At 37.7% G+C, this 26,933-nt stretch overlaps 1 protein-coding gene across 1 annotated transcript in view; it reads right to left on the bottom strand.

Moving 5' to 3' along the window:
• Window positions 1-2,035: 2,035 nt before the first annotated feature.
• Trhr (thyrotropin releasing hormone receptor) overlaps window positions 2,036-26,933 on the bottom strand; it is a 46,774-nt gene continuing 21,876 nt past the window's right edge. The window contains exon 3 of the mRNA XM_003479852.5: window positions 2,036-7,711. Within this exon, the coding sequence (XP_003479900.2) occupies window positions 7,304-7,711 (408 nt within the window). The 3' untranslated portion in view covers window positions 2,036-7,303. The remainder of the gene's footprint in view (window positions 7,712-26,933) is intronic.

Raw genomic sequence — 26,933 nt, 5'->3', positions numbered from 1 at the left:
AATAGTACCACTATGAGACAATCACTTTCAAACACTTGAGACCTTGGGGCTACACTTTAGATCTAAACTACAATACGAATACTTACAAATTACATTAGAAAGAGAGAAAAGTAAAGAATTGAAATAAAATCCTCTATGATTCAGGAATACAGAGGTACAATTTTTTCTGCAATTCATTAATTGTGCTATATTAAAAATATAATAATTAATATCTATATACAATGCCACTTCTTTAAGATTTTAAAGAATAATCTGTGATTGGAGTTACAAAGAGTTATGATCACAGTGTCACTAATTTTTAATTTTCAAGACATTTCAATCCTACAACTCACCAATCATCTGGATACAGTTGGTTCTCTTTGGGGGATACTTCAAAAAGCAGAAGTGAGAGAGTTCAAACAGTGGGACAAAGAAAGACAAAAAAAAGCCAATGAAGAATATGTTTTTGAGCTGGTTTCCAGTATGAGAATGAAACTGAGTCGTGTGGGCCCCTCTGGTGAATCATTTTGAAGATACCTCAGAAATATTTCATCAGAAAATGAAAGGCTGGAATATTTCCCCATAGGCTTTCACACTCTATCATTTGAATTTATTGGTTTTCAGGGTTTAACTCCCCTGAAATCCTTGGCTACCTGTATTCGTGATGAATGGCTTTCCAGAGCTGTGGTGACTGTGATGAGTAGAACATCAGTCATTTTTGTTTGATGAGCTTGGGAGGATAATGTGTGTTTCACTTCTGATTATGACTGTGATGAAGTCAGAACCTGAAAGGAAATGAGATTCAAGGCACTACAAGTACTGCTACCTTGGTCTGCATTCCTTACATTTTAGCTCTTTTCAGAACAAACCTAACAGAAGGAGCAGTTCTGCAGAGTGAGCGAGGTGGACACACTAATACATTTTTATGTTAGAGGGCATATAACTGAATCATGAAGCCGAACACATTTTAACGTTACTATGAATGAGTAGATAGTGTTTGAGATCGAGCAGCCTGAAACCTTTCAGTATCTACATGCAGTCTGCATCCTTTTCATTATTATGTGTGGTTTGCAGTGCCTCCTAATCATTAAATTCCTTAATAAACACATTTGCTTACATCCATTAACAAAATTCATGGAATGTCCATTATGTTCCCAGTACTTTGCAAATTGCTGCACTTTGCTGGCCATAGTGAGCAAAAATGTGCTCTCATTTTATGTATTTTTCAGGAAGTCTAGAAAAGAGGATGTACTACTTGGTAGAGACTAATTATCTTAAAGAATTAAGGAAAATTCATATCGTTTCTGGTGCTCTACTTTGCAATGGAAGAAAAAATTGAAATGTAGGTAATGTTGGTGATAACGTTCTTGAAATATTTAAAATCTTGTTCACTGAATGTTACATTTCAAGTGTAGTTTTTATTTTCCCCAAGTTCTTTAAGTGTGAGAAAATGAAGTCATTTGAAATTTACTTAAGTGAGAATTTCTCTCACTTGTAAAACAACTTCACTAAGTGGAATAATTTATTAGAACAGTGACCCAGGGAATACACAAACCTGCTCTACACAGAGCTGGATTTTGTAACCTGAGCATTTTTGTCTCACTGACTCCAGGTAAACTGGAGATTATTTGGAATTATAGAGGTAATGGATTATTTAGAATTATAGAAGTAATAACATACAGTATTTGAGTTTACTTTGTTGTTGTTCAAAAAGTGACAGAGACATTTGAAACAATTACTTCAACCAGTGTTGCTCAAAATTCAGTCACTTATATTAAATTTATGAGTTTTGCCTCATCTGACATCAGTACTGGATTATAACATTAAAGTCAATGTAATCTGGATTTTGTAAGCTAGTCCTATGTTTTCTAATACATATCAAGTTTATTATTAAAATTGAATGTGTCTATTTGTATATTATTTATATTTATCTCAAAGCCTACCAATGGTGTATGTTAGGTGACCCTGAGTTAAAAATGAAATCTCTGGGACAAATGGTCAAGTTATGTTCAAAATGAAATAATTTGGAAGACAAGAAAAGTAAAAGAGCCAGATCTTTTAGTCTGATGTTTTATTGCTCACCGCACACATGTTGAAACAGACACACATTTCCCACTGTAGATCACATAACACCGCACTTTCTTAGGGGAGAGTATTTGTCCCAAAAGCATGCAATAGTAAATTCTCAAATGATGAAGAGTCAGCATGCAGCCTCCTAAAGCTGGGAGAAGGAAGCCAAGGCATTCAGAGGCACATCATAAGCAACATGCAAATCAATCAAGTTGTCATAGTAACCTGAAGCTAATCACTATGCGTTTTTCAATTTAATATTTGATGTTCAATCTTCAATGTCAAAGCTTAAGTTTTTGAATTGTCTGGCTTGCTGAGCTAGCACTGATTTCTACGGTTATCATACTTGGTAACTTCAGAGTAGTTAAGGACCTCTAAATGCATACACACATATACGTAGTTGTCAATATATGATGACAATATAATATACCAAAAAGATATATACAGTCACTTGGAAAATTAGGACTCTAAGAATACATTTGGAATTATAACACTTACATGACAAATAGTATACTATGTTTTCTATACATAATAAATGAAACTCACAAAGTTTACAAAATAAACATAGCTTGCCTATGTACATTTCTACTTTATACTTGGATATGGGTGACTTTTTTCTGACCAAATATAAATATAGGTAGTTCCCTTTCTTATTTTATTTCAATTTATTTATTTACTTATCCAGACTGCCTTCCTTAGTAAATCGCTGATGAACTGGGCTGCTTAGGATTTGTGTTCTAGTACTCAGAGTCTTGCTCTAAATTTTATTTTGTTTATCTGTTCTTATTCGTCTTTTTTCTCTTGTATGGATCCTCTTGGCTTTTACAATCTAAATCAAATCTATCTTCTCTACAAAGTCTTCCTTCATGGTCCCAGAACACCTTAGGCCCTCTTTCTTCTGAATAATGTGGTTATTATATGCGGTACGAAATCACACCACGTGACTCCCAACTATTTTATCTGCTTTTATTTTATGCTTCTGTGTTCATATGTCATCACTAAATAGTGACCTTCTTGAAAACAGAGCCAATGCTTTGATCTTCCTCTCTCATTGTTACGTTAGGTAACGGAGAAGAGAGTGTTACTGAAATCATCACACATACTGTATCTAAGTACTGTTTTGAACACTAACTGATACACAAAGCAGTGCCTGTCACTGAGCCATGAAAAATGCTTAAAAAACTAAAAACAAGCAAAAACAATTATTGTATCTTGATAGCTTTATGGGCAAACTGGGGATGACTGAGATTTTCTAATGTACTCCTTACTTTGGAGTTCACTGATACATTTATTCATTTAGCAGATATCGGGGACAACACCCAAGTTTAGATGATTTGTGAAATACAATGAGAAACACATTTGCCCTCCAGGAGTTCTCTGCTTAGTTTTTTATAAAAAATTATTTGATAACTTAAGAGAATTGAAGAGCTCAGAACCCAGTGGTTTTCAAGGTGAATCCAGAGGACTTTGGGCATTAAAATCACCTGAAAAAAAGGACCATTTCTTGGAGTAGGAACAAATAAAGCACATTTGGAGATGACCTCCCACCTAATTCTTATGTGTGTCTCGCCAGGGGTGCTTACTAGTCCTGGTGACTGACGAACACTGGACCTCGTGACTGGGACTCTTTGTACCATTGCAGGCATAGTGGAATGTTCCATTATTGACTTTTGAGTTCAGACCTCTGTTAGATGGAATTCTACTCTGCTGCCAGATTGTATTTATTTTTACTTCCTGAAAAGATCCCTTCGTTCTCCATATCAGCTCAAAAGCATTCTTAAGGAAGTTCATGTCCTTTTTTGGCAAAGAATGGCCACATGTATAAGAAATAAGTCCATTGTTTTGCAGAGATCATAGGATCTCAGGAGCTCTAGCTTACTCCATTGTTTATCCTATCTTTTACCTTTGGTGATTTTCAAAGTGCTTTGATTTCCCTGGGTCCAGTGGAGATTGTCATGTGAGCTCCACCCACGTGCTCTGGCATAGTCACTATGGGAACTCATTTTTCATTTCCTTTGGGTCCTTGCCACCTTCAGAGTTGAAGATGCTGACTCAACTGTACTATTTCACCAAATTTTTCTATATCTTTTCTAAATTCCATGTCACTTCCAAATTTTTCCATGTCATTTCTAAAATGTAAATTAATCAAATAATATTAGACTTGCCATGAATATGCTTGGTATAGAAGAATGTAAACAGGCCTGATTACACTGTATACAAACATTTGTGATCACTCCTATCACAGAGAATACTGGAATATTAAATCCAGAACCATATTGACATAGTTTATATCAGCATAATCCATTTGGTACAAACCATTCCAGTGATACATTGTTCCCAATGTGAAAGTTTCTTAAATGAAGTTGGCTGTTCAGTGATTTGAGATTATTCTTATAGACCAAACATACAATAAGAATATAACAGGGTATTATCTGACCTTGTTTTTTATTTTCTGTATGTTCAGTGCAGTTAAAAAATTGAGTTGATATTTCTAACTTTTAATCCATAAAATAAAGTTGGAATAAGTGATCTTTATATTAAGTCTTTGCATAAAGTCTTTGCAAATGGACTGTTAATAGTTTCTTTTTAAAGGTAGTTGTGACATCTGAAACTCATATTCTTAAAATTATTAAAAGATTACATTTTGAAGTGTTAGAATATTGGCTTTTTATCACTGGACTTTAAGTTTTATAAAAGTGAGAGAGTCTATGGTTTCTTCAAAAATTTTGTGGAAATATTTTATGATTTAGTACAGTACAACAAAGGATTCTTTTAAATGATTTTCTCTTCTCTGTAGATCAAGGTGTCAGATATTACACAGAAATATCTAATGTTATAGTGGCATTTTTTTTTGTCTTTTTCATTTTTATCGGTACCAGGGATCGAACTCACAACCGCCCGCTTGCAAGGCAGGTGCTTATGCCGCTGAGCTAAATCCCCAGCTCCTGTGGCATTTGTTTTAGGGTAGACATTTTTTAAATTTCCCATATGGTCTATAAGTGAGAGATTATTACCAGATAACTTTTCAAAAATTAAAATGGAAAAACTGACCCCACATATAAAATTCCCAAAGGCTAGTAGATTATATTGTGTTCTGTATATGCCTTATAAAACTAATCATCATTTTTTCAAGTTCTGATATTATCATTCTACAGAGTATACATATGTGTATGCATGTATACATGTGTACACATATTTATCAGGCCACCAGGTCATAAGAATTTAGATTGGAATACTAACTTTACAAAAGAAAAAGAAGAAAAGCATGTTTTGTACATTTTCTCTGCTGAGGAGTCAAACGATTTAGGGGAGCAGCATGGATGCCTGATACTGGGGTTTTCACCAGAGCAGGCATGGCTGTGGTGACCCTGTACTGACAATGATGTTGACTTACCAGGAAGCCCAAGACATGGCAGGTGCTCAGTGATGTTTGTCCTTTCTCTTAGTGAAAAAAATTTCTAATATATTCCAATCCCTTGGTTTACACATACATGTATGCATTTGTGCACATCTACACAGGTGCTTTGTGACTTGGGGTTGTATCACTGTAGTGCTTCAAAAGCATTATTTAATTCAAGTTCAAATGGACTCTTTAGTGTCATGAAAATAGACTTTCAGTATTATCTTTTGTGAATAATTGCTTGCATTTGTTTTCTACAATGGTGACAAGATAACAATGTCTTCCTGCAGTAGATGTCAGGCTATGTTTCATAGGAACACATTCTGGACTTCGATTCTGATGGCAGACTCTTCATGAAGCAACATTTGGAAACAGAATGGTGCTTCCTGTTTTAAGAAGATGGGGGAGGGAATTATCATTAGCAACTAAGTTCCAGAAAAATTCATGAAATAGGGGGATAGGCTGGGGTACTCGAAAGTACAGATACTTTTTGATTAAAAGTCAGTAATTCCTCAGCTATCACTGAGGGTACCTGATTTATACTCTGAGTCTGATTAGCCAAAACTCAGTAAATGAGTCATTTGAAGAAAGATTAGAGTAGGTCCCAAGTGGAAGAGCATTCACACCTGTCTAATAATCATAGGAATCGTAGGTTTAAGTCAAAAATATAAAGATACTGAAAATAGTATGAAATCAATTTTGTGTCCATTAAAAATAAAGCTAACAGACTTCCACATCATTTTGATTTGGAATCTGTAAACAAAAATATTGCTAGCATTTGAAAATAAACCTACAAATAACAGATGGGCACAAAGGAAAAACAGTGACAGACAGGTCTCCGTGAAATGGGAGGTCTTCGCGTGGAGGTATAGTAGCCAGATTTTGGCTAACACTAAGCTTTTGGGGATGTTTCAGACTTTGTGTTAGGTTCAGCTAGAAGGATTTTCTTGACTTGGCTCAGTAGTTTACACAGAAGCAAGTTCAAAAAAGATTTTCTTCCTTACAAGTTTCAGAGATAAAGTGAATCCTTTTTAAAAAAGATTTTGTGTTGGGTATACATTTCTACATTGTATGTCAATTTGTATCTCCACAGTCATTTAATTTGAATATTTCTGTACTTTCATCCAACGTTTAGGAGGCTTGAACAGTTGTTAAGAGTTGGATTTATCTCAAGTTTAAATTATGTTTCCTCAATTGGTACTTTTGTGTATTTTGACATTCATTTTACAGAGTGAAGTTGTATGACGAGTCTATTTTGTAAAAAATACTTTGAATTTCTAAACATCATAAACATTATGACAGTATTTTTAATATATTGAATATGTCTGAAATCTCATTTTTAATCAGTAACTGAATTTTTCCTTACTTTTCTCTATAGTATCAGATATTCATGAAAAACCTTGTACTTTATGAAAAGGAAATCCTAAATAAAACATTTAAAAGTTTATGAGCTGACAAATTACCAATGTATGAATAACTTTTTAAGGGAAATCACATTTGATAAGATTCTTATGAATGATGTAAATTGGTATTCAGAATCTATTGTAATTCCATAACCCCAGAAAATTTAGCGATTTCTCCAAGTAAATAAAAGGGGCTAAACTTTTAGCTTTCACCATTTAGCTATTTTATAAATTTACCCTATTTTTTTGTTTTGTTTTGTTTTTGCTACACGAACTCTGTAGGAAGGAAAATCTGAATCATTCTCATGGAGTAGGTATTTATGACCAGGATTGGCAGAGCAGAGGCAAAGACTGGCCTGCCTTCCTATTTGAGTATTGGCTGTGTCCTCTCTTGTTGGTAACTGAAGAGATTCTCATTTATTTTGTGGTCCATTTTCTCGTACTTCACAAATCAGCTTTGGCTAAAGGTTACCTCCGAAGCCAAGCAGGTATCATCAAAAGACACTTTAGTGGCAGACAAGTAAGCGTCTGTGACAGTGATGTCCTCCAGCTCTGTACTGTAGTGGTCTGACTCCTTGATGACGCTGTAACTGAGGGCCACGCTGTAGTGAGCTGGCTTTTCTTTTGGCTTCTGTTTGCAGTTGCAGAGCTTTCTGAAGGCTGCACGGAATTTCTGGGACATGAGGTTGTAAATCACTGGGTTGATCGCACTGTTGAGATAGATGCAAATTCTGCAAAAGAGCAAGAACCAATTTTCTTGGAAAGGACTGGAGAGAAATGAGTTGACAACCACAAGAGTCCTGTAGGGCATCCACAAAAGGGCGAAAAGGATTACAACCACAGCCAGCATCTTGGTGACCTGTGGAGAAAGAGAAAGAGATGTGATACAAACACAACTAAAAGCAGAACAAAATCACCCTCCCTCTCCCTGCCCCAGTGTTCATTCTCAAAATGTACCCTGAGTCAGGACTTAGGTGCAGGTTGTTTATTTGTGAGGTGAACCCAGGAAAAAGGACTAAGGGTATAACAGAGACGGTGATGGAGGTGCCATTGTTAAAATGGCTCCCTCTGTGGGCAGCTGCCGCTTAAGTAAGGTGATCAGAATGATCTGTCTGAAGGGCATTCATCCACTGCTTCTTGCTTCCATTTGTCGAAGGCTCCTCGGGAATTTTGTCTCCTCTGTGCCTGTAAAACAGTCTGGGAACTGGAGGGGAGACCTTGAGGCAGAGGAGAAGAGTGACCAACTTGGAATCCTGGGTGTCCAAAAAGGGGTATTGTCTGCAGGCAGGGATCATCCACTATGGCAGGGCTGAAATCAGTTAGGCTATGAGGATGTGAGCGCTGGGCACAAAAATTGTCAGGGTCAAACATCGGGAAACCTAAGCTTCAATCTAATCTCATCTTTCCTATCCTAATATGTAGCATTAAATTATCTTAATTTTTGTTAATAGCACATCTGCAAAATGAAGCCAAAACCATTCCCTTCCTAAATCAAATGAGATAACATGACAATATAAGAATGATAGAGCAAAAATGTAATGGTTGTTAGAGAGTTATCATGTGCTAGACACTAGACCAGCTGTTTTATAATTATTTTAAGTCCAAGAAGCATGAAATCCTTCAACAGTAGGTATTGCACATGCCATTTTTCAAGTTAGAAAATTGAGGTGCTGGATTCCGGAAGAACATGGCAGATAGATAGCAGCAGCCTCTGAGGCTCTCGGAGAAACTGCACTTGAAATATAGGAATGGTGCCGGACAGGAAGTCCCAGGCAAGGGGGGATATTCTTCGCTGACCCAGGAACGAACTAAATTAAGAGAAACCACCTGGAAATGCAATCCTGGTGAGACAGCAGGCACAGATAAGGTATCAGCACGGAAGCTGGATCCGCAACACTGGAAACTGTGATTTGAATTATCTGCAGCCGCTATTGCGTCCTGGTCGGCACAGCAGGGAGAGAGGCGCAAAAGTTAGGAGAGTGGAAAGTGTTGAAAGGAGTTGGGAGCAGGACTGACCGGGTGCCCTGCATCGACCTGCGGTGAGTGAGCAAGCAAATCAGACCCTTACATAGAGAAGGAGGCTTCAGCGGAGGACATACTCTGACTGGGCAGACTTCCCAGAATGAGAAGCTGCAGTGACTTCAGTCACATATCCCCCTCTCAAGCGGGATTGGTGGGGAGTGCCTGGCCTGTGAGACGCCGCTGGCTGAGACCCAATAGCCTAGCCCAACTCAGGTCCCAGTGCCTGAAGGTGCACCCTAGTGGTGAAGCCTTCGGTAGGTTGACCTGGAGGGGCGGGCCCAGCAGAGGCTGCCCAGGTCTGTGTCTCCCTAGTACACTGCAGTGGGTGGGAACACCTAGCCTGCAATTCAAACAGACTGTGGCCGACAGGGAAGGAAGCTAGGCCTCCTATACATGCTTAAATATAAGGAACAAAGAATACGGGAAGAGGGAGCAACAAGAAAGGGTCCTCAGCCCCCAATCCTGAGAAACACACAATAGTAGACATGGCACCAACAGATATAAAGCACAATCTCCAGAGCCTCATAGATGAGTTTAGGAATGAAGTTATTAATGACCTGAAGCAAGACATAAGCAGAATAGTTAGAGAAATGCTAAGCACCATCCAAGAAAAAACAGATGGTGGAATGGAAGAACAGAAAAAAAGGGGAGAATTGTTTGATGAAGAAAATAGAGAAAACATAGAATACATGAAGCAGGTTCAAAGAGATTACCAGGAAACTAAAAACTCTATCGAAAACTGGCATAACACTTGAAAGAAACTAAGGACAGATTATCTGAAATGGAGGGCAGATTTGTAATATGGGAGCGTGAAATGAAAAACTTCTTAAAAATAACAACAACAACAACAACAAAAACCCAAACAGCAACAATACAAAAACTAGAAGATGATAAGAGGATCTATAACTTAAGAACATAAGAGAAGAAGTGGGGACACAAACAAATGGACTACAAAAGCTATTCACAGAAATAATCCAAGAGTATTTCCCTAATTTGGCAAATGGTAAAGATACTCAGATATATGAGGCATACAGGACCCAAGCAACCTACAACCCAAACAGAGCTACACCCAAACATATAATAATCAAAATTCCAGAAATCCAACATAAGAACAGAATATTAAAAGCTGTCAGAGACAAGAAACAGATCACTTACAAGGGAATACCCATCAGAATTACAGCAGACTTCTTGGCACAAACCATCAAATCACGAAGCACGTGGGGCAAAATAATTCAAGCTTTGAAAGGTAATAACCTCCAGCCAAGATTGATATATCCTGCACAACTGTCCCTAGAAATTGATGGAAAAACAAGGTGCTTCCAGGATAAAGAGGAACTAGGGGAATTTGCAACCACTAATTCAACTCTACAGAGAATACTGCAGGATAGTCTAAAGAAAGAAAATACCAAGATTCCAGAAATAGTGGCTGAGAGGCCACAATGAATGGAGCAGAAAATGAAATGAAGAATGACAAACTGACAACAAACGACAGAAAAAGAGCTCAACAGAAATGAGATAGAGAAGATCGGAAGGTAGGAACAGCAATTTTGGAGAAAACAAGACTTCGTAATAGCTAGTGCTGATTTAGTATCATCTTGTTTTAAAGTCCCATCAAACGTGTATTCTTCAGTCTCCATTGGTCTTAAAAGGTTGTATCTTACTGGATTTTATTATATATGATAATATAAGCAAAAACTTAGCATGTGGGGCAAAATAATTCAAGCTTTGAAAGACAATAACCTCCAGCCAAGATTGATATATCCTGAACAAATGTCCCTAGAAATTAATGGAGACATAAGGTGCTTCCAGGATAAAGAGGAACTAGGGGAATTTGCAACCACCAGTTCAACTCTACAGAGATTACTGCAGGATATTCTAAAAATGAAAAATACCAAGCTTCCAGAAACAGTGGCAGAGAGGCCACGATGAATGGAACAGAAAGCAAAATGAAGAAGACAAACTGACACCTAATGACAGAAAAAGAACTCAACAGAAATGAGGCAGAGGAGGTTGGATGGTATGAACAGATATTTTGGAGAAAACAAAACATCATAATAACTAGTGTTGATTTAATATCATCTTGTTTTGAAGTCTCATCAAGCTTTTGTTCTTCTGTCTCTATCGGTCTTAACAGGTTGTATCTTATTGGATTTTATTATATGTGATAATATAAATAAAAACTTTTATAGACAAGGAGATAATACAGAAACCATTGTTCACTGTCTGTTAGTTGGTTCTAAAAACCCTGTAATACTGTCATTCTCTTGAATGGTTTTACATTGTCTTGATATGTTTGATGCTACAGTATATGAAGTTATACTCAAAAGATTTCAAGGAAAGAGATACTATGGTAACTACTTTTATGTCGGGATATCTTGTGGTGAAACACTATTTTGCTTAAATGGTTATATTCTGACTTGTGCTGTTTTGTCGTTGTGTCCTCCTTTATCTCAATTTCCTTTTTTATTATTTTTATCTTTTTAATTAAGGGAAAAATAAATTAAAAATAGCAGGATATATTATAGTAACCCACTTTTCTTTCCTATTAACTTGATTTGAAACCCTGTATTGCTCTCACTATCTTGTTTGACTGATTTTACTCTATTCTTTTTTGCTTGATAGTACCAAGTTTGAGAGTATAGGCAACAACTATGAAGACCATAAGATTCACTATGATGCCCACTCTGGTTTGACTATTATCTTCTTTTGAAGTCCTGTAATGTCTCCAATGTTTTGGTTTTATTTGTTTTGTTCTTTACTGTTTTGTTAAATTTTATTATAACTTATGATATAGGCAATTCTTTTTGAGATAGCAAGAGGCATTATGATAACCATTGTTGATCACCTTGTATTCTTTTTTTACATCATGTACTATGTCCATCCTTTTGATTTGACTGACTCTGTTTTGTTATGTCACATTTGGTTTTATTCTCTTCAAAAAAAGTTAATAAGAACTCTGGGAGTAATAAAACCCAAAATCTGTAATAGTCATTGTAAAAAAGAGAGGAAAAGAAAGTGCTCTAAAATATGTAACTGCATGTATATTTAAGTGTATAAAATAGATAACCATATTACTGAGTTTTTGTGGGGACACTGAACAGAACTGTTTGCAGTCTCATTGAATGTCCACTTTATATTCTTTAATTTTGTACCTTGACCAACTATTTCTAAGATGACAATATGTAATCTATTAACTAGTGATTTCCTACTGTTAATTTTTTTGAAATTCTGTATAACTTGTACCTTTTTTCTGTTTTCTTTTTTTTCTCCTTAAATAAAATTTTAAAAAATTAAATTAAATTAAATCACACTTCAAGTGTTGGTGGAAATTGTGTGTTAGAGTCCGGGTCGGAATCCTAGCCTGCTGCATTCAGTGTTTGCCCCTCCCACTGTGCAGCTTTCCTCCAATTAAAGGAGGTAGATGAAAGAGAAAATTTTACATAGCACGGACCCTGCTTTTAAGTACAAGTCAAGCACAAAAGATAGCTTCTGTGAGCCCGGGGTTTAGCTACATCCTCCCAACTTGGTACCCGACCCAGAGAATCAGCTTATCTCTTCAAGAGTAACTTCTACCTCCTCCTCCCCATTGCAGAGATAAACTTCCCATTCCCTTTTTGTGCATGCGTTGAGCCCTCTATGATTCCAAGACTCCACAACCACCCAAGCCTCCACTCCCAGCCCCCAGTAAAACTCTGTCTCATTTTACATAGGCAGATGCTCCTTCAAGTCAGTTAATATGTCATTTTGCCCACCTCCCAAACTCCTCCCCCAGCCAAATCTGATAAAAGTATCCCACTTCTTGGTTCTCATTTGAGAGCCTCTGTATCCCCTGCCCTTGACGCTCTCCCATGTCCACATGAAAGGCCTTCTCTTTTATCTCCTTCTAATCTCCCTCATTTTCTCTTGCACTGCTTCAGATAGAATGCCAAAAATACTCAATTAAGATAGGATGAGTTATTTGTTTATTTATTTATGGTACTGGGGATCGAACTCACGGCCACATGCTTGCCAGGCAGGTGCTTATGCCATTGAGCTAAATCCCCAGCTCCAAGATAGGATAAATTAATATCAAAGATCCCCCAGGTAAAAGATTATCAACTGGAATAATTTAGCAGATTTCTCATACTTTAGTGTTCAGAGAAGAGCTAAAGATTGGCCTGGATTACAAAGCATCTGGCTTTGACTTTGAATTTGTAAACTAACAAAATAGGATGAGCCTCCTCTCCCTCCCTCATTCTTCTCCACATCCCAGCAGTGGCAGTGTGGCCTCAGCAGCAGCCTCTGTCCTGCTGGGCATGGAGGGAGATTGCCCTGTCCTTGAAAAGGGCTTTATGAAGTTGTCATATGTAGAAATACAATTCTGCAGGCATCCAGTGAGTTTCCACCTTCAGATGCTGTAACTATTCCACCTGCTAGAGTCCTGCCCGTGGTCATACCTCTGCCAGCCCAGCTGAGAGCCTGCCTTGGCTCCGCCTGGTGGGATAATGCTACCATCTTGCTATTGGCCCTTGGTCTATAGTAATTGCTTACCTCTTTCCTTGACAGTATTCCAAATATCATTTACTCCAGAATTCTCATCGTATGCACACATAGTTTTATCTCTTTTTGAAATATTCTTACTGTATTCTTTTTTTCTTACTTTATTCGTATACTTCCTTCCAGTGGACCTGCTGAGGTGACCAACTACTCTTATGACTAAGCACCTCCTCTGCTCCCAGGGTCACTTTCTCCCCATCTTTAGGCCCTCCCAGCTTTCCAGGGATGTGACGCAGGCCATCCTGTACCAACCCTTACACACACACACACACACACACACACACACACACACACACACACTCAGTGACTAATGCACATGGGATTCTCATATTCCATTTTTACCAAGGACGCAGAGAAGTTGATCACTGCTGACATCTGATTCGCATGTTGTTCATATAATGTGGGATAAAACATTCCACAGACTTTCTTCATTTAGTGGTAAAGAGAGTCCACTCAGATTACAGGATAACTAAAATTAGATTTTACCTAATCACGCTTTCAAGATTATGAGTAAATATTTTTGTTGGTCCTTGGAAATCAGACTCATATTCTGAGCTTTGGAGGGAGCTATAGTAATTATCACCTTCACTGTCATCCTCACTACAATAATACTGTCACGTCTCCATCCCTGCCCCATCCTCTGCCCAGTTCTCCCAGTTCTCCGTCATAGGTCACTATCTCCATCCTTGCCAAGGACTAAGCATCTTACTTTGGAATCCCTGCCTTGCTTAAGTTAGATGTCTGCCACACATGAATCCTCTGTGATGGCCCATTTAATCCGATAAGTAGCATAAATTTTATATTATGTAATGGTTATAATATCTCTACGAGTAAACTAGTATTAATTTTATTTTGCACATGAAGAAATGAGTTTAGAGTTTAAGTGATTTGAGAGCTAAAAACACATGTGGAGTGAGAGACCCGAAACTCAAATCCAAATCCACATAAGCCAAAGATCTCTTTCTTTCCTTTATACTTCATTCCCTCTATGAATTATTTTTCCTATTTTCAACGAATTTCAACTATGACCCCATCAAGGTCGCCAAAACACTGAAGTTCTTCTTAGTATAAATCCAACACTTTTATTGCTGTCGTCTTTCAGAGAAAGGTTAAAGTTCATGCTATTTGTATTTTCCCCCACAATTTTCAGATGAAAGATTGAACCCATATATCACATCTACCTACCTCCTTTCATTTAAAGTCAGTGAAGGGAGCAACTTCCATTCTGCTGAAGAAAGGCAAGCTTTTTCAAGGTTAGTGTCTTTCCCTGTTCTTCCGTAGCCTCCCTTGTATACTTGGATATCACAGCAATAAACTAAATATGTTTGCTTCTCTCACGAAGAGTGACCGTCTTTACAATAGGGGCAAGTGTATTCATTTCACAGTGCTGCGTGCTGAGGTATTTAGTACATTATGGGACAGGCAGACATCCTCAGAAAAAGTTGAATAAACTCAGTAACAGAAAGAATTATATTAGTTTGTAACCATGATTCTTTTATGAGTTTTAATTCTCCAGTGTATTGTTAGAGGATTTTTGCAAATACTTTTTCATATTAAAAAATCCCTTTTAAGTGGAGATTAGGTTAATCAGTAAGATGAATTTTTAATACATTTTAACTTTTCATTTGAAATATACTTTAAAGAATTTCAAGGAGAACTAAAATGAAGCAGTTATAGTGGTATTTCTAAGACTATGAAAAAACTATATCCCAGACAAAATGATAGAGAATATATCTAATTCCACTCATAATTATTTTTAGTTAATTTCAAATATCTTTAATTGGCTCTAATCACTTTCCAAAATGTCCACTAGTTTTTAGTTGAATTGTTAGCAGCAGATTCTTAATACTTCTGGAAAGGAAAAACCCTGGACATTGTCTTTTCTAACCAATTAATTTCACTGTGGTTTTTGAAGTTTTTTTTTTCTGATGTTGTCCCCTATCCTGAAGCATTAAAAAAATGTAGAAATTGAAATCTGTCCATTGTTTTTAACCATAGTGTGTGGGGTATGAGTTGATCTACAACTTGTGTTTTAACAGCAGCCTCTACTCCACGATGTAAAGATCTTCAAATACAGCATGTTACAGCTTGGGGGAGACGATCTTAGATTTATGATTGATTGACAAGGAATTTATCCAAGCATGCAACATTATTCACTGGCATCCTTATTGTGCACCCATGTGCTGGCTCTTGAAGACTTCACGGTGATCCAGAGGGACATGACCACCTCCCTCACACACCTTAATCCGAAGAGAAGTTATGATGCAGTGTGACCTGTGCAAAGATGGGGAAACCTTGGCACTATGGGAGCCACTGATATGCGCTTGGGACCGAGGGGTGGTTAGCAAGGGTTTACAGGCCCAGGTGACATCCATGCTAAAGTCTTAAGGTAAAGAGAGGCAGAAAGAATGTCTCTGAGGTTTGGAGCAGGGGAGTACCTGGCGCACACCACGGGCCTGGAAGTAATTTAGTGTTCCAGCTCCATTTACAGTCTATAGGAAGTGGAGCCTTTTCTTTCTCTAGTAAGTTGTGAAAACCATTGGAAAATTCACTGTTTTTCAAGGCAGTGAAACACCCTTGGCCTCTATTACTGGGACAGAAGGAGACAAATAGCTGCCCAAACAGGTACCGCTGCAGGGCTGAGTGCTGGGTTCCGGAAGGAGCCAGCTCTGCACAGTCATTTTAGTCGACATGTGTTGGGAGCCATTAAAACTGGAAATTGAACACACATGCAAGACTGCTGCATGGTGGGGTCAAGATAACAGCGGAGGACACCTGCCTCCAACTAATAAAGACTGTAGCTGCAGGTGTTTCACCCTGTAGTGAAATGCAACATGGAGATCTTCTCCTGAGATACTTCTCCTTGTTAACATAAGTTGTTACTTGCAAAGTCCTTGGACCACTCTGTCCATTTTCCTGCATTTCCCTCTTTAACCCCCTAAATAAATACGGGCTATCCAGAGACAGTCCCTGTGTTAGCCACCAGAGTCCTTAAACTCTGTAGAGGGTTTTGGTCCTGCCGGAGCCCAAAAGTCATACCACTTACTTCCTTAAGCCTTTGCCATACACTCATTTGGGAGACTGGGGATCTAGGCCAGGTCCCCGATAATATGGAAGCAGGTGGGCATTTCTGCAGAGCATATTTGCAGCTAACAGAGGATACCATACAAGTCAGTTGATTAAAGTGGAGTATTTAAAGAAAGGTTTTCAGCAGAGGTGGTTGAGATGAGGAAGATGATGACAAGAAGAACCTCCTGGACCTTGGGCACCGCAGGTATGGGTTAGCAACTCTGTGAGGATCATCTGATATTTTTGACATCAAGCCCTATTGCATATTTTTTATTCTTTACTGTATTTAAATACATGGAATAGGTGGCAAATAGATCTCATAAAAGACTTTGGACTCAGCCTTTCTTTATAACCCTTCTGTCATCCTCCTAAAACTCTACACAATGTTTCTTTTCAGAGATTTTTTTCTGTTTTAATGTGAATTGATTCAGTTTCTGATTCTTAAAATTAAGCTTATAGTTACTCAGTGGAGCACGATGTGTACCACGGAATCAAGGCTAATGAGCTTCTCTCTTCAACCCACAGAGGAATTTTGTATCGCCACTATCACTTAGCATTAGTGCCACGATTCTCAACTCAGTACAAGTTCTGAAACTGTTAACCGGTATGTTTCTATGGTTCTTTCTTTCTTGGGTATATTAAAACATTGCAAAGATAATTCACAGTTTCTATATGTCCTGTGCCAATACCCTCTTCCATAATTAACTTCTTGCCTTATTTATGGCACATTTGTTGCAACTAGTGAATCAATGTTGGTAGCTTTATACAGATTTATTTAATTCTATACATCACTGGGCTTCCATTAATTCTTTTTCCTCATGTCCCTTTTCCCCATGTCCTAAGGAAAATCTCATCTAGAACACTAAAATCCATTCAATTATCATCTGTGCTTAAGATTCCTCTGGTCTGGGGCAGTCTATCTGTCTTCCCTGGTTTTTAATGCCCTTGAGAGTTTGGAGGAGTGTATTAGGCACTTTACAGAATTGGTTTCAATTTCAGCTTGGCTGATGCTGATGTGCTTCTCCTGGTTAACCTGGGGTTACAGGCTCTTGGGAGGAGGTCCACAGAAGTGAATTGCAGTTCTGAACACAACATTCCAAGATTCATGCTATCAGCTGGACTTACAGCTTATGGCTTTATTAAATTGCTTTCCTGAGATATGCTTTCTATATAATTAAATCAAGCTATTTACACTGCACAAATCCAGGTGTTATAGTCCATTTGTAGAGTTAGCCACCCACCACCACAATCTAATTTTAAGCATTTTCAGTACCCCTAAAAGAGACTCATTGCTCATTAGCAGTCATCTCTACCTTCCCCCATGTTCTCCAGACCCTGGCAACCATTGATTTCTGTTGTGTCTGCACAGTTCTGTTTTTTCCAAACATTTCATGTGAATAGATTCAGACAGTCCTTTTTATCTGTGAGCCTTCTTTCACCTAGCATAGTGTATATAAGGTTAGCACAATCATAGTACACATTGGTACTTCATTAACTAATATTATTTTATGCTATGTGTATGTACTATCTATATATATGTTATAGTATTTGTAAGTATATTTCACAAATTATTCATTTATCTCATTTTGCTTATTGTGAATAACCTACTATGAATATTTGTGTGCAAGTTTTATGTGAATGTTTTTGTATTTCTTATCTCTTATTTCTCTTTATTTCATTTTATAGCAGTGGAGTTGCTGGTTTACATATTGCCTTGTAAATTATATTCAGTAATGTTAAATATTTCTTTAATCTTTAAAACAATTCTGATATATTATAATTTTACTATAACACTTAATGAATCATTAATGATTTACAGAGGTGAGTACTCAGAAAAGATATAAAGACAAAGTTAAAACAGCTGAGATGCTGTCTTAACCTCTCTTGAAAACTAGAAAATAACTATACTATAGAAAAATGTGAACAAGAAGAAACGAGGTGTTTTGGTGGAATTACTATTTATTTATATTAGTGAGAACTTTCATTGATCTGGTGTGCCTGTTTGGAGTAACTTCAAGAGACAAAATAAAAGTAGAGATATCATTATAAATGTATTTGGGAAATTTTGCTGGAAAGGGGAATAGAGAAATAGACAACTTGTCAGGAGATAAATAAGATCCATTTTGTTTATTTTTTCAAAGATGGCAGATAGCACAGCATCTTTGTTTTCTTAGGGCACAATTAAATAGAAGGAGATATTTACAGTCCTGGGCAGCGAGAGGGAGGATGACTGGGGAACCCTATTCTAAAGTAGGACAGGGTGTGAGGTTGGCATCTTCTTAAGTGTAGACATAAAATTACCTTTTCAATGTCTACAGTTTCTCAGCCAATTTAAGAGATCAAGATAATGAGTGTAGAACATGCCTTTCTCATCAACCTTTGGAGCCCTTAATGGCATTTCCAAAGCAGTTATTTGTGGAGTTCTTTGGAATTAAGAAAGTTCTTTCAAGTCATTAAACCATTGCATCCTGCTGAGCTCTGGAGGACAAGTGCTGTGTTCCGATTTCACTGTGAGAAAATGGAAACAGCTCAGAGAAGCAGAGAAACAGGCCGTGCAGCTCGTGTATGAGTAGAGAAACTAGTTACTGAAGCAATGTCTTTTGGCTCTAAGTCCCATTTCCTTTCCAGATGATCACAGAAATGAGCATTTGGACAAGCAACGTAGATTTCTCTTTGCTGCAAATGTTGTTTATGAACTATTGGAAAGGGTAATATTGTTGCCAGGAATCACTGGTAATTCTGGAATCCCTTAGGGGTTTTTACCCCAAATCAGAGTGTCACATTTAGAGAGCAGAATTTGTCATCACAAAGCACATCAATCTATTTCTGGGGAAATAAGCAAACACAAAAATTGGAAATGAAAAAAAAATAAAGTAATAAAAACTTTTATTTTTGGAGTGACAGATTAATTAATAGCAAGTCATTTATTAGATTCTGGTAACATGAGATCAGAGGACATTTTAATTAATTGTCAGAGATCCACTTATTAGGCTGCTTAGGAAGTCAGAAAGATTTGATTCATACTGTAGTTCTCTACAGGATTTAATTGGAATCCTTGCACTGGTTCAGAAAAATGTCTGAATTTTGATTCTCCTAATGATTTAGAAAAACATTCTGTGACAGCCTGAAGAAGGGCTATTATGTGGACACACTTCTGGTGGCCGTGACTGCTGTGGCATAGTCCTGTGTGTTGGTGATACTGGCACAGCTGGAATCAGCGTTCAGCATCTTGGTTTCCCAACATGCCTCTGCCTCTGAGGACACTGGGCAAGACACGAGACATATCTGGACCTCACCTGAACACTACGGCAAACTCCACTAACTGGAAAAGCTTTGCGGCTACTAAAATGGCCACACCATATAACAAGGAACCATGACTACATCACTTAGGGGGTTTCCAAGTGTTGCTGAAGCAGCATTAAAGTACCGTTGTGGAAATGTGTCTGGGTGTAGGGCTCTTTAAATTAGCAAACTGCTATAGTTCTGTCTCTTCTGGCTGGGATACTCTCATTTTCAGAAGTGTGCTTCCTTCTGGAAATATTTCTTGGTTAATGAATACAAAACAGCCTTTAATATTCTAATGCCATTCTTTAAAGAGTAACAACAGATTCGGTGTTTGGACTTTGTCCATGTTCTTCCCCCTTCTGCATATTAACAAAGTGTTCTGTGACTGGGCATAGCTTGCTCTCAGATAGCTTTCAGCAAAGTGAGCAATGACCTTTTGCATTTCTTTATATTAATTTTGAGTGAGTTAAAGGATAAACTTCATTTACTAATTAAGTAGATCTGAATTTGGCCAAGTCATCACACAGTTCAGGGGCACTGTGTATTTCTTACTGCAGTTTTTTTTGTCTTTGACATATGTCTAGACTTCCAGTTTTTAAAGTTCAGTTATAAACAATGTGGGGCATTTCATAACATGCAGTGAAGTCATTGGTGGGATTTAAAGTTGAATGATGGACAAGAAAAAGGCTTGAAATCAACACAAAGTCTGTTAACGTATAATAAAGGAGAGTAAAAGCTGAGTGGTGATTTGTGGCAGAGAGATTGGGCACTGACAGACTCTGCTCTGTGCATTACTTAGGGATTTCTTGACAAGAAACCACTGAGGGATGCTAATGTGTGGGTTCTTGACTCCACCTGTCATCAGTAAATCTAGATGTTCCACTCAAAATAGCCATCCTGGCAGGAAATGTAGAGTGCTTTCTGGGTTCTCCTCTGATTATAAATATCCATGAGCACGTTAGCAGAATTTCACAGTAGAATTTAAAGTTGGTAATGCTTGAGGTATTTGTTGTATTGTGTAATGCTTAAGGAAGGAGAAGTAGGGTTTAAGGAAAAGAATGGTGTTAGAGAATTTAAAAGTGCAAGGTTGTAAGTGTGGCAGTGGAAATTTTTCTTCTCCTTGATTTCAGAAGGTGCTGAGGAGTACCTGCGCTGAGCAGTACCTGTGGTGATGTTCCCTAGAGGGGCGTTGGAAGAGAGGGGATGAAATTCTGCATCTCAGAGCATCATGTGTTATCAGTAGGGTCACAAATTGGAGCTGCCCACTGAGAAGACGCCAGTTTGACATGGTGACACATTGCTGTGCAGTACACAGTGTGGTCCTGCCTGCCTGAGACACCCAGGTCCTCACCAGAAAAAGTGTTTCCAAATGCGAATGGGAAGACACTTGTTTGGGAAGCAGAGCTCTGTGCTTAAATCTGATGCGTGATGAACACTCAAAGCTTTGCACTTTCCTCCAAGGAGAGAGAGAGAGACGTAGAGAGACAGACAGACAGACAGACAGACAGAACCAACACATGGAGTGTGGGGAACCTGGCACTTGAACTGCCCCCATTTGTAGAATTGGGGCTCAGTGCTAACTTACATCTTTACTAGTCTAATGAGCCTCCAGTGATTTTAATCTCTGGGGGTATGTAAGGGGGGTGTTTTAATCTAGAGTAGGAATAACAAGATGGAAACTGAGGAAATTCTAATCCGTAATAGGAAGTAACAGATAACAGAGAGGAAGAGAATCAAGATGTATGAAATACCTACCATGCACCAGGCAATGGGCTTGGCATTTTCTTCATAAGAGCCCTGCATTTTATGGAGGATAAAACTGATACCAGAAAGTGAATCCAGTGCCTAACAGAGTTATTTCATTCACACTGTGACACGAAATTCTGATGAAAGACATTTTTAAAAATGTTTTTGATTTTAGTGTTTTTCTGATACCGATGGGAAATAGCTGTGAGACAGGTAACATGCAGCTGGATTTGAGGATGGATGCACAGCTTTCCACAATATGAACAATCCGAGTAACTCTGGGAGAGTGGAAGATTCCGGACTGATTATTGGGTGACAAAAGGCTGGCTCCTCTCCTGTTGGGTGGATGTTTTCTTGTCTAGGGGAGGTGGATATTTGGAAACATTGTCGGAAGGGAAAACTCGCCAGAGACAATTAGGATTCAAATTATGTAAAGTAGGAAGTTAGGAAACAAAATGTCATTCTGAATGTTTTTATGAACCATGTTAAAGAACACCGCAGTTCTGTTGCTGTGGTTTGAGTTTGCTGTTTAGCCTGTTCCGTGTTCTCTCACCCAGATAAATTCCTGATAAGCAGCTGAGCATGCGGAAAAGCCTGCTCTAATACCCCTTGTCTTAGATTGTGAAACTTTCCTCTCTAGGGCATCAGTATTACTCCTGGTCATTTCTTTTCTGTTTGGAACCAGACGACAGGAATTCCAAACAGGGTACCTTGGTTGGTTGTGAGCTGAGAATCTGACTGCTAGCTGTAATAACTGTCTGAAGACACTGATCCTTGCCAGGGGTGATATTTTCCAGCCTTGTCTCTCCTCTGCTTCTCTGAATCTATGGCCTGATAAGGGTGTCATTGTGGACCAAGATACAGACCGTCCCCCAGTTGCTCACACAGTGAAGACAGGGTAGTCAAAGAGGATATTTTAGGGATAAAGTGTGAATGGTGGAGAAGGAAAAAAGTGACGGCGATTTCTAACCATAAGCAAAACTCTTAGTGAGCCAATGTTTTGTGGGCATTTGTCTTGTTTCTAAAGGTCTGGGGCAAAGTCCCTCACCAAGTGACTGAGGGTGACTGAGAAGCATCAGCTGCTGCACCTGTCTCTCTCCCAGGGGAGGCAGACTGAATCATACTTGGAGCTGACAGGGAGACACCAAGCTAATTTTCTAGCTGTCCTGGAAGAATGCACAGAGATAGCCAAAATTGAATGAGGTATGTTCTTTGCTTCAGAAAATCACAGAGTCGATCTTTTCCATGCTTTTAGCTTTCAAACCTGGTGCTCAAAATTTCAAAAGATTTGGTTTTAGATCTCAGCCTTTATACCCCTTGCCTTTCAGTTCTTTGCAGATCTTAGTGTCTGAATGTAATATGCAAAAATAAGTGTATGAGGATTAGTTGCAAAAAGGCCATGAAAACACACTATAACATGCACTAGGCATTTCTAATACAAGGGGCTGTTAGATGCTTTATCTTGTCTGAAAATTGCATCCATGGTAAGGGCTTTATCACCATGGTAATCTAACAGACTAAACAAACTTCCTTGCATTTATCTGCTTCTTACCTGTTTGACAAGAAACTCATTTGAGTTTGCAAGGTGTGTGGGGTGTGCTGGCCCTGGCTACAAGGGCCAAGGTCTCCATGCAGATTAATAACGCAGCCGTCTTTTTTGTATGACATGGTCTGGGTTGCTTAGGTACTGTAATTAGCTATGAAGGCAGACATAGCTGGATTCTATCAGTATAAGCTGGGGAAGATATTTTACCCTTCTGTGCCTGTATACTTAACTTAGGGTGGTGGGATTGAGGGCGGTGAAATTTTCCATTATTGAGAAAATGTTGAGGATTTAGCCAAGTGACATTAACACTTTTAACACTAATAATACTTTATATAATACTTAATATATCTTAACCATAGTATTAAAGACTTTATTGAATTGTTTATTGTTTATATTACTTATAAGGTAGATATTTTCTTCACTTGATTGATAGCAAAGCAGAATCCAGAGAAGTTATTATTTCTAGAAAGAGTGATAGGTACTAATCCTTCTCAGGTTAGTTTCTCTTGTGACTACTTGTTTATTTAATCTCATAATCACAGTCCTTCTCTTAACTGCTGTCAAGCGGTGTCAAAATTTTGAAGTTTTGTTTTGCCCATTAGGTTAACACGGTGATAAAGCTGGCCCTTACCATTGACGCAATTTTGAGACAAGATAAAGGATTCAACAGCCCCTTACATTAGAAATGCCCGGTGCATGTACAGTGTGTCTTCATGTTCTCTTTGCAGTTAATCCTCATGCATTTATTTTCACATATTAACAGTTTCTATTCTCTCCACTATCTGCTTGATATTGCCCTTTTGTCCCGTAATGAAGTCTCTTTTGTGAGCCCTACTCTATTCTTTTCAGGAGCAATATAAGAGTTGGCATGTACCATGCATAATGATATTCAGGAAATAAATGAAGAAACAAAGAAACAGTTCATCCATGTGACTCTGTCGTACAGTCTCTGTGGAATTCAAAGGGGCTATCTTACAATTGCAGCCCCAATCACAAATGTCATTATCATTTTGTGTTTTCTTTATTATCCTGTATGTAAGATCATAATGGAAGAAATAACATTTATTGCATATTTTGTACCTAATCCCTAAAACAGGATTCACCATTCAAAAATAAATACCTGAAGTTAAAAATTAAATTCTGTTTGTTGAGACTCCTTCCCCAAAAGAGACACAATAAATCAGATAAATTATGGTGAAGAAACTTTGACACAATGTGTTACTCTGTAATAATAAAAACTTGTTTGCTACATTGTTACAAAGAACTTAGGAAAATTAAAGCACCAAGGAGATTCTAAGTCAGTATGATTTATGGTGTGTTCATTTCCTACTACTGATATTGATTGACACTCTGCTAATATATACCAAAGTTAATGCGATTTGCCTTCAAAAGATTCAAATCTCTGTTTGACAGATATTTGTGTTCTGTCCTATCTATCTGCTATCACAATCAATCATTTGTGGCTTCTATGTGACTCATAAAATTATACAAAACTATTTCTCTTGATGATATGCTGTATATACAGATTATAAATTTGTTCTTGCAGAACCTGTTGAAATCAAGGAATTTTCAATATAATACCCAAAGCATTTTCTTTACAGGTAGTGAATTAAGATAAAGGAAGGAATTAAGATAAAGGATATCCTATTTGCAAATCTAGGTTGCTCATGACACATTTGAGCTTCCCTATTTTTTGTGACTGTGTGAAATTCAGACATCTAATATACATTTGTCAATTTTATTGAGCATGGATAGTGCACCAGTACAAGCACTAAGTATGTATTTTCACAAATAAGTCCTGAAATAGAAATGGTTCAGATAGCTGTGCTTACTGTAACGGGCTTGCTATTAGACACTGTCATCTCTGGGCCATGCAGTCACCCTCCCATTTCTCAAGTCTACTGTCACAGTGAGGAACCAGCCATAGACAATGCGTAAGTAACTGAGCATAGCTCGTGAAGCTCCATCAACTCTTGATTGAGAAAAACAAGCAGCAAAATAGCTTTTGGTCCAGGATCGTACTTTACCAACCAAAGAAATAGTTGGACATTTCTAATAAATCAGACAAATGGAATACAACCTACTTCAGATTACTACTGTGCTTTTACAGCTAAGTTTCCACATTCTTCATTTAACTATCAATGAGTCCATGAGAAATATAGACCAAATAATTGTGGCTCTCAGCTCTTGGACCAAAGTTTTAATTCCAAATTTGGATTTCTTCTGAACAGAATTATGGGTAGCACGACCTCGCTACCAAAACTGAAAAAGTGTCACAGTACACTGTGTTTTGATAAGCTTGGAAGCTAACTTTTCCAGAAGGAGAGGACTCTTAAGGATGATTAAATAAAAAGTTGTGTGGAAATCAGGCAGGAGGCATTTATGTGTTGATGGTAGATAGTCATCTCACCAGTTCCAAGTTTTCTCTATCAAACTCTCCTAATTTTCCAATGCAAAGACTCTTCTGTAGTTACTCTGTGTTGGTTTCTGGGTTATGGCACTTACCACAACCTAGTTGTTTGACTTAGGGTTGTTACGTTTCTTGAGTCTCATTTTTCTTTTAAGTTAAATGGTGGCAAAAATTTTTACCTGTCTCACTGTGCTCACGCTGGTGCTTTAAATTCTAGAGAAGTGAAAGTTATTTTCAAAACTAATAAGGAAAACGCTCATTGCTTCCTATGCCTCCAAACTAGCTCTAAATGTTTCACTTACATGCCAGCTCATTTAATTTTGATGATAGCATCATGGAGAAGGGACTGTCCTTATCTGCCTTTTACAAATGTTGAAACTCATGCAGTGCTTACTAGTGTCAAACTAGGATTTCAAGCGAGAAGAGTCTTTGGTTTCATTTTTTTCCTAAAGGAGGTAACTGTATATTATTCCTGGTGTGAGAAGGATTGAATAAAGATTGTTATCTTTTTCTTACAACAATGAAGTGATTGGTTTCTAAGAATTTGGGTAAGGAATCATGTAACAAATTTCTCTTTATCACTGATCTACCTAATGGCCTTTTTTTTTTTTTTACCATGAGGTAGTTTATCAGCTCTAAATTAGAAAGTGCAAAGCATTTTGTTTTAACATGACTGTCAGAAAAGTTTATGAAATGTAATAGAATAGCATCACTAATGCTATATTTGCTGTATATAATTGCCAAATGTCCTGTGTAAGGCAATTTTGTGTTCCATGTTGTATCACTTACAAAGACTCAGTTGAGTGAGTTTCAAGCATTTGTTTGCAAATGACATTTTCTAGCGCTTACATACAGAATCAAAATAATAGCAGGCTTTGAAGACAGGATATTTAATATCTCTGATTGTCTTATTTACAATAACTTCCTCTACTATAGAATTTCATTATTCCTCATATTCTCCTGATTTTTCTACTCAATCTTACGTCACAGTTTGACATAGTATATATAATTATTGCTTTATTTCGTTTTCTCCTTTCCTTTAGAATATAATTTCATGGGACAGAGATTTTTGTCTTACTTGTTCACTGCTTTATTTCCAAGATCTAAGAGTTCTTGGAACAATTAAGAAAGTATTTGACACATTTTGTACGATGAATGGATGAATTTGTCATGCACATGTAAAGGAAAAAGTCCCTTTTTGTGAGGCATATATAGTCTCCTCTGTTCTAATCACTAAACTATTTAGCATCTCTGAGATTAGTACTGTGGAGAACAACATGAGGATTACAAGAATAATGTTTCTCTCAGAGGCTTTGGGTTAAATGATAGGATAAAACTTCTTGCTATATATATATAGTTTGCTTGTTTGTTTGTTTTTGTTACTGGGAGTTGAACTCAGGACCTGACGCTTTTCAGGCAGGCACTTGCTTAAGCTGAGCTATAGCCTCAGCCTGCTCTTGCATTTTT

This window comes from Cavia porcellus, unplaced genomic scaffold (genome assembly GCF_034190915.1).
Source record: "Cavia porcellus strain 051 isolate PalLab524CR breed Dunkin Hartley unplaced genomic scaffold, mCavPor4.1 scaffold_10, whole genome shotgun sequence".
Classification (NCBI taxonomy): domain Eukaryota; kingdom Metazoa; phylum Chordata; class Mammalia; order Rodentia; family Caviidae; genus Cavia; species Cavia porcellus.
Note: the sequence above shows the minus strand (reverse complement) of the source record. Positions and strands in the feature narration are given on the sequence as shown.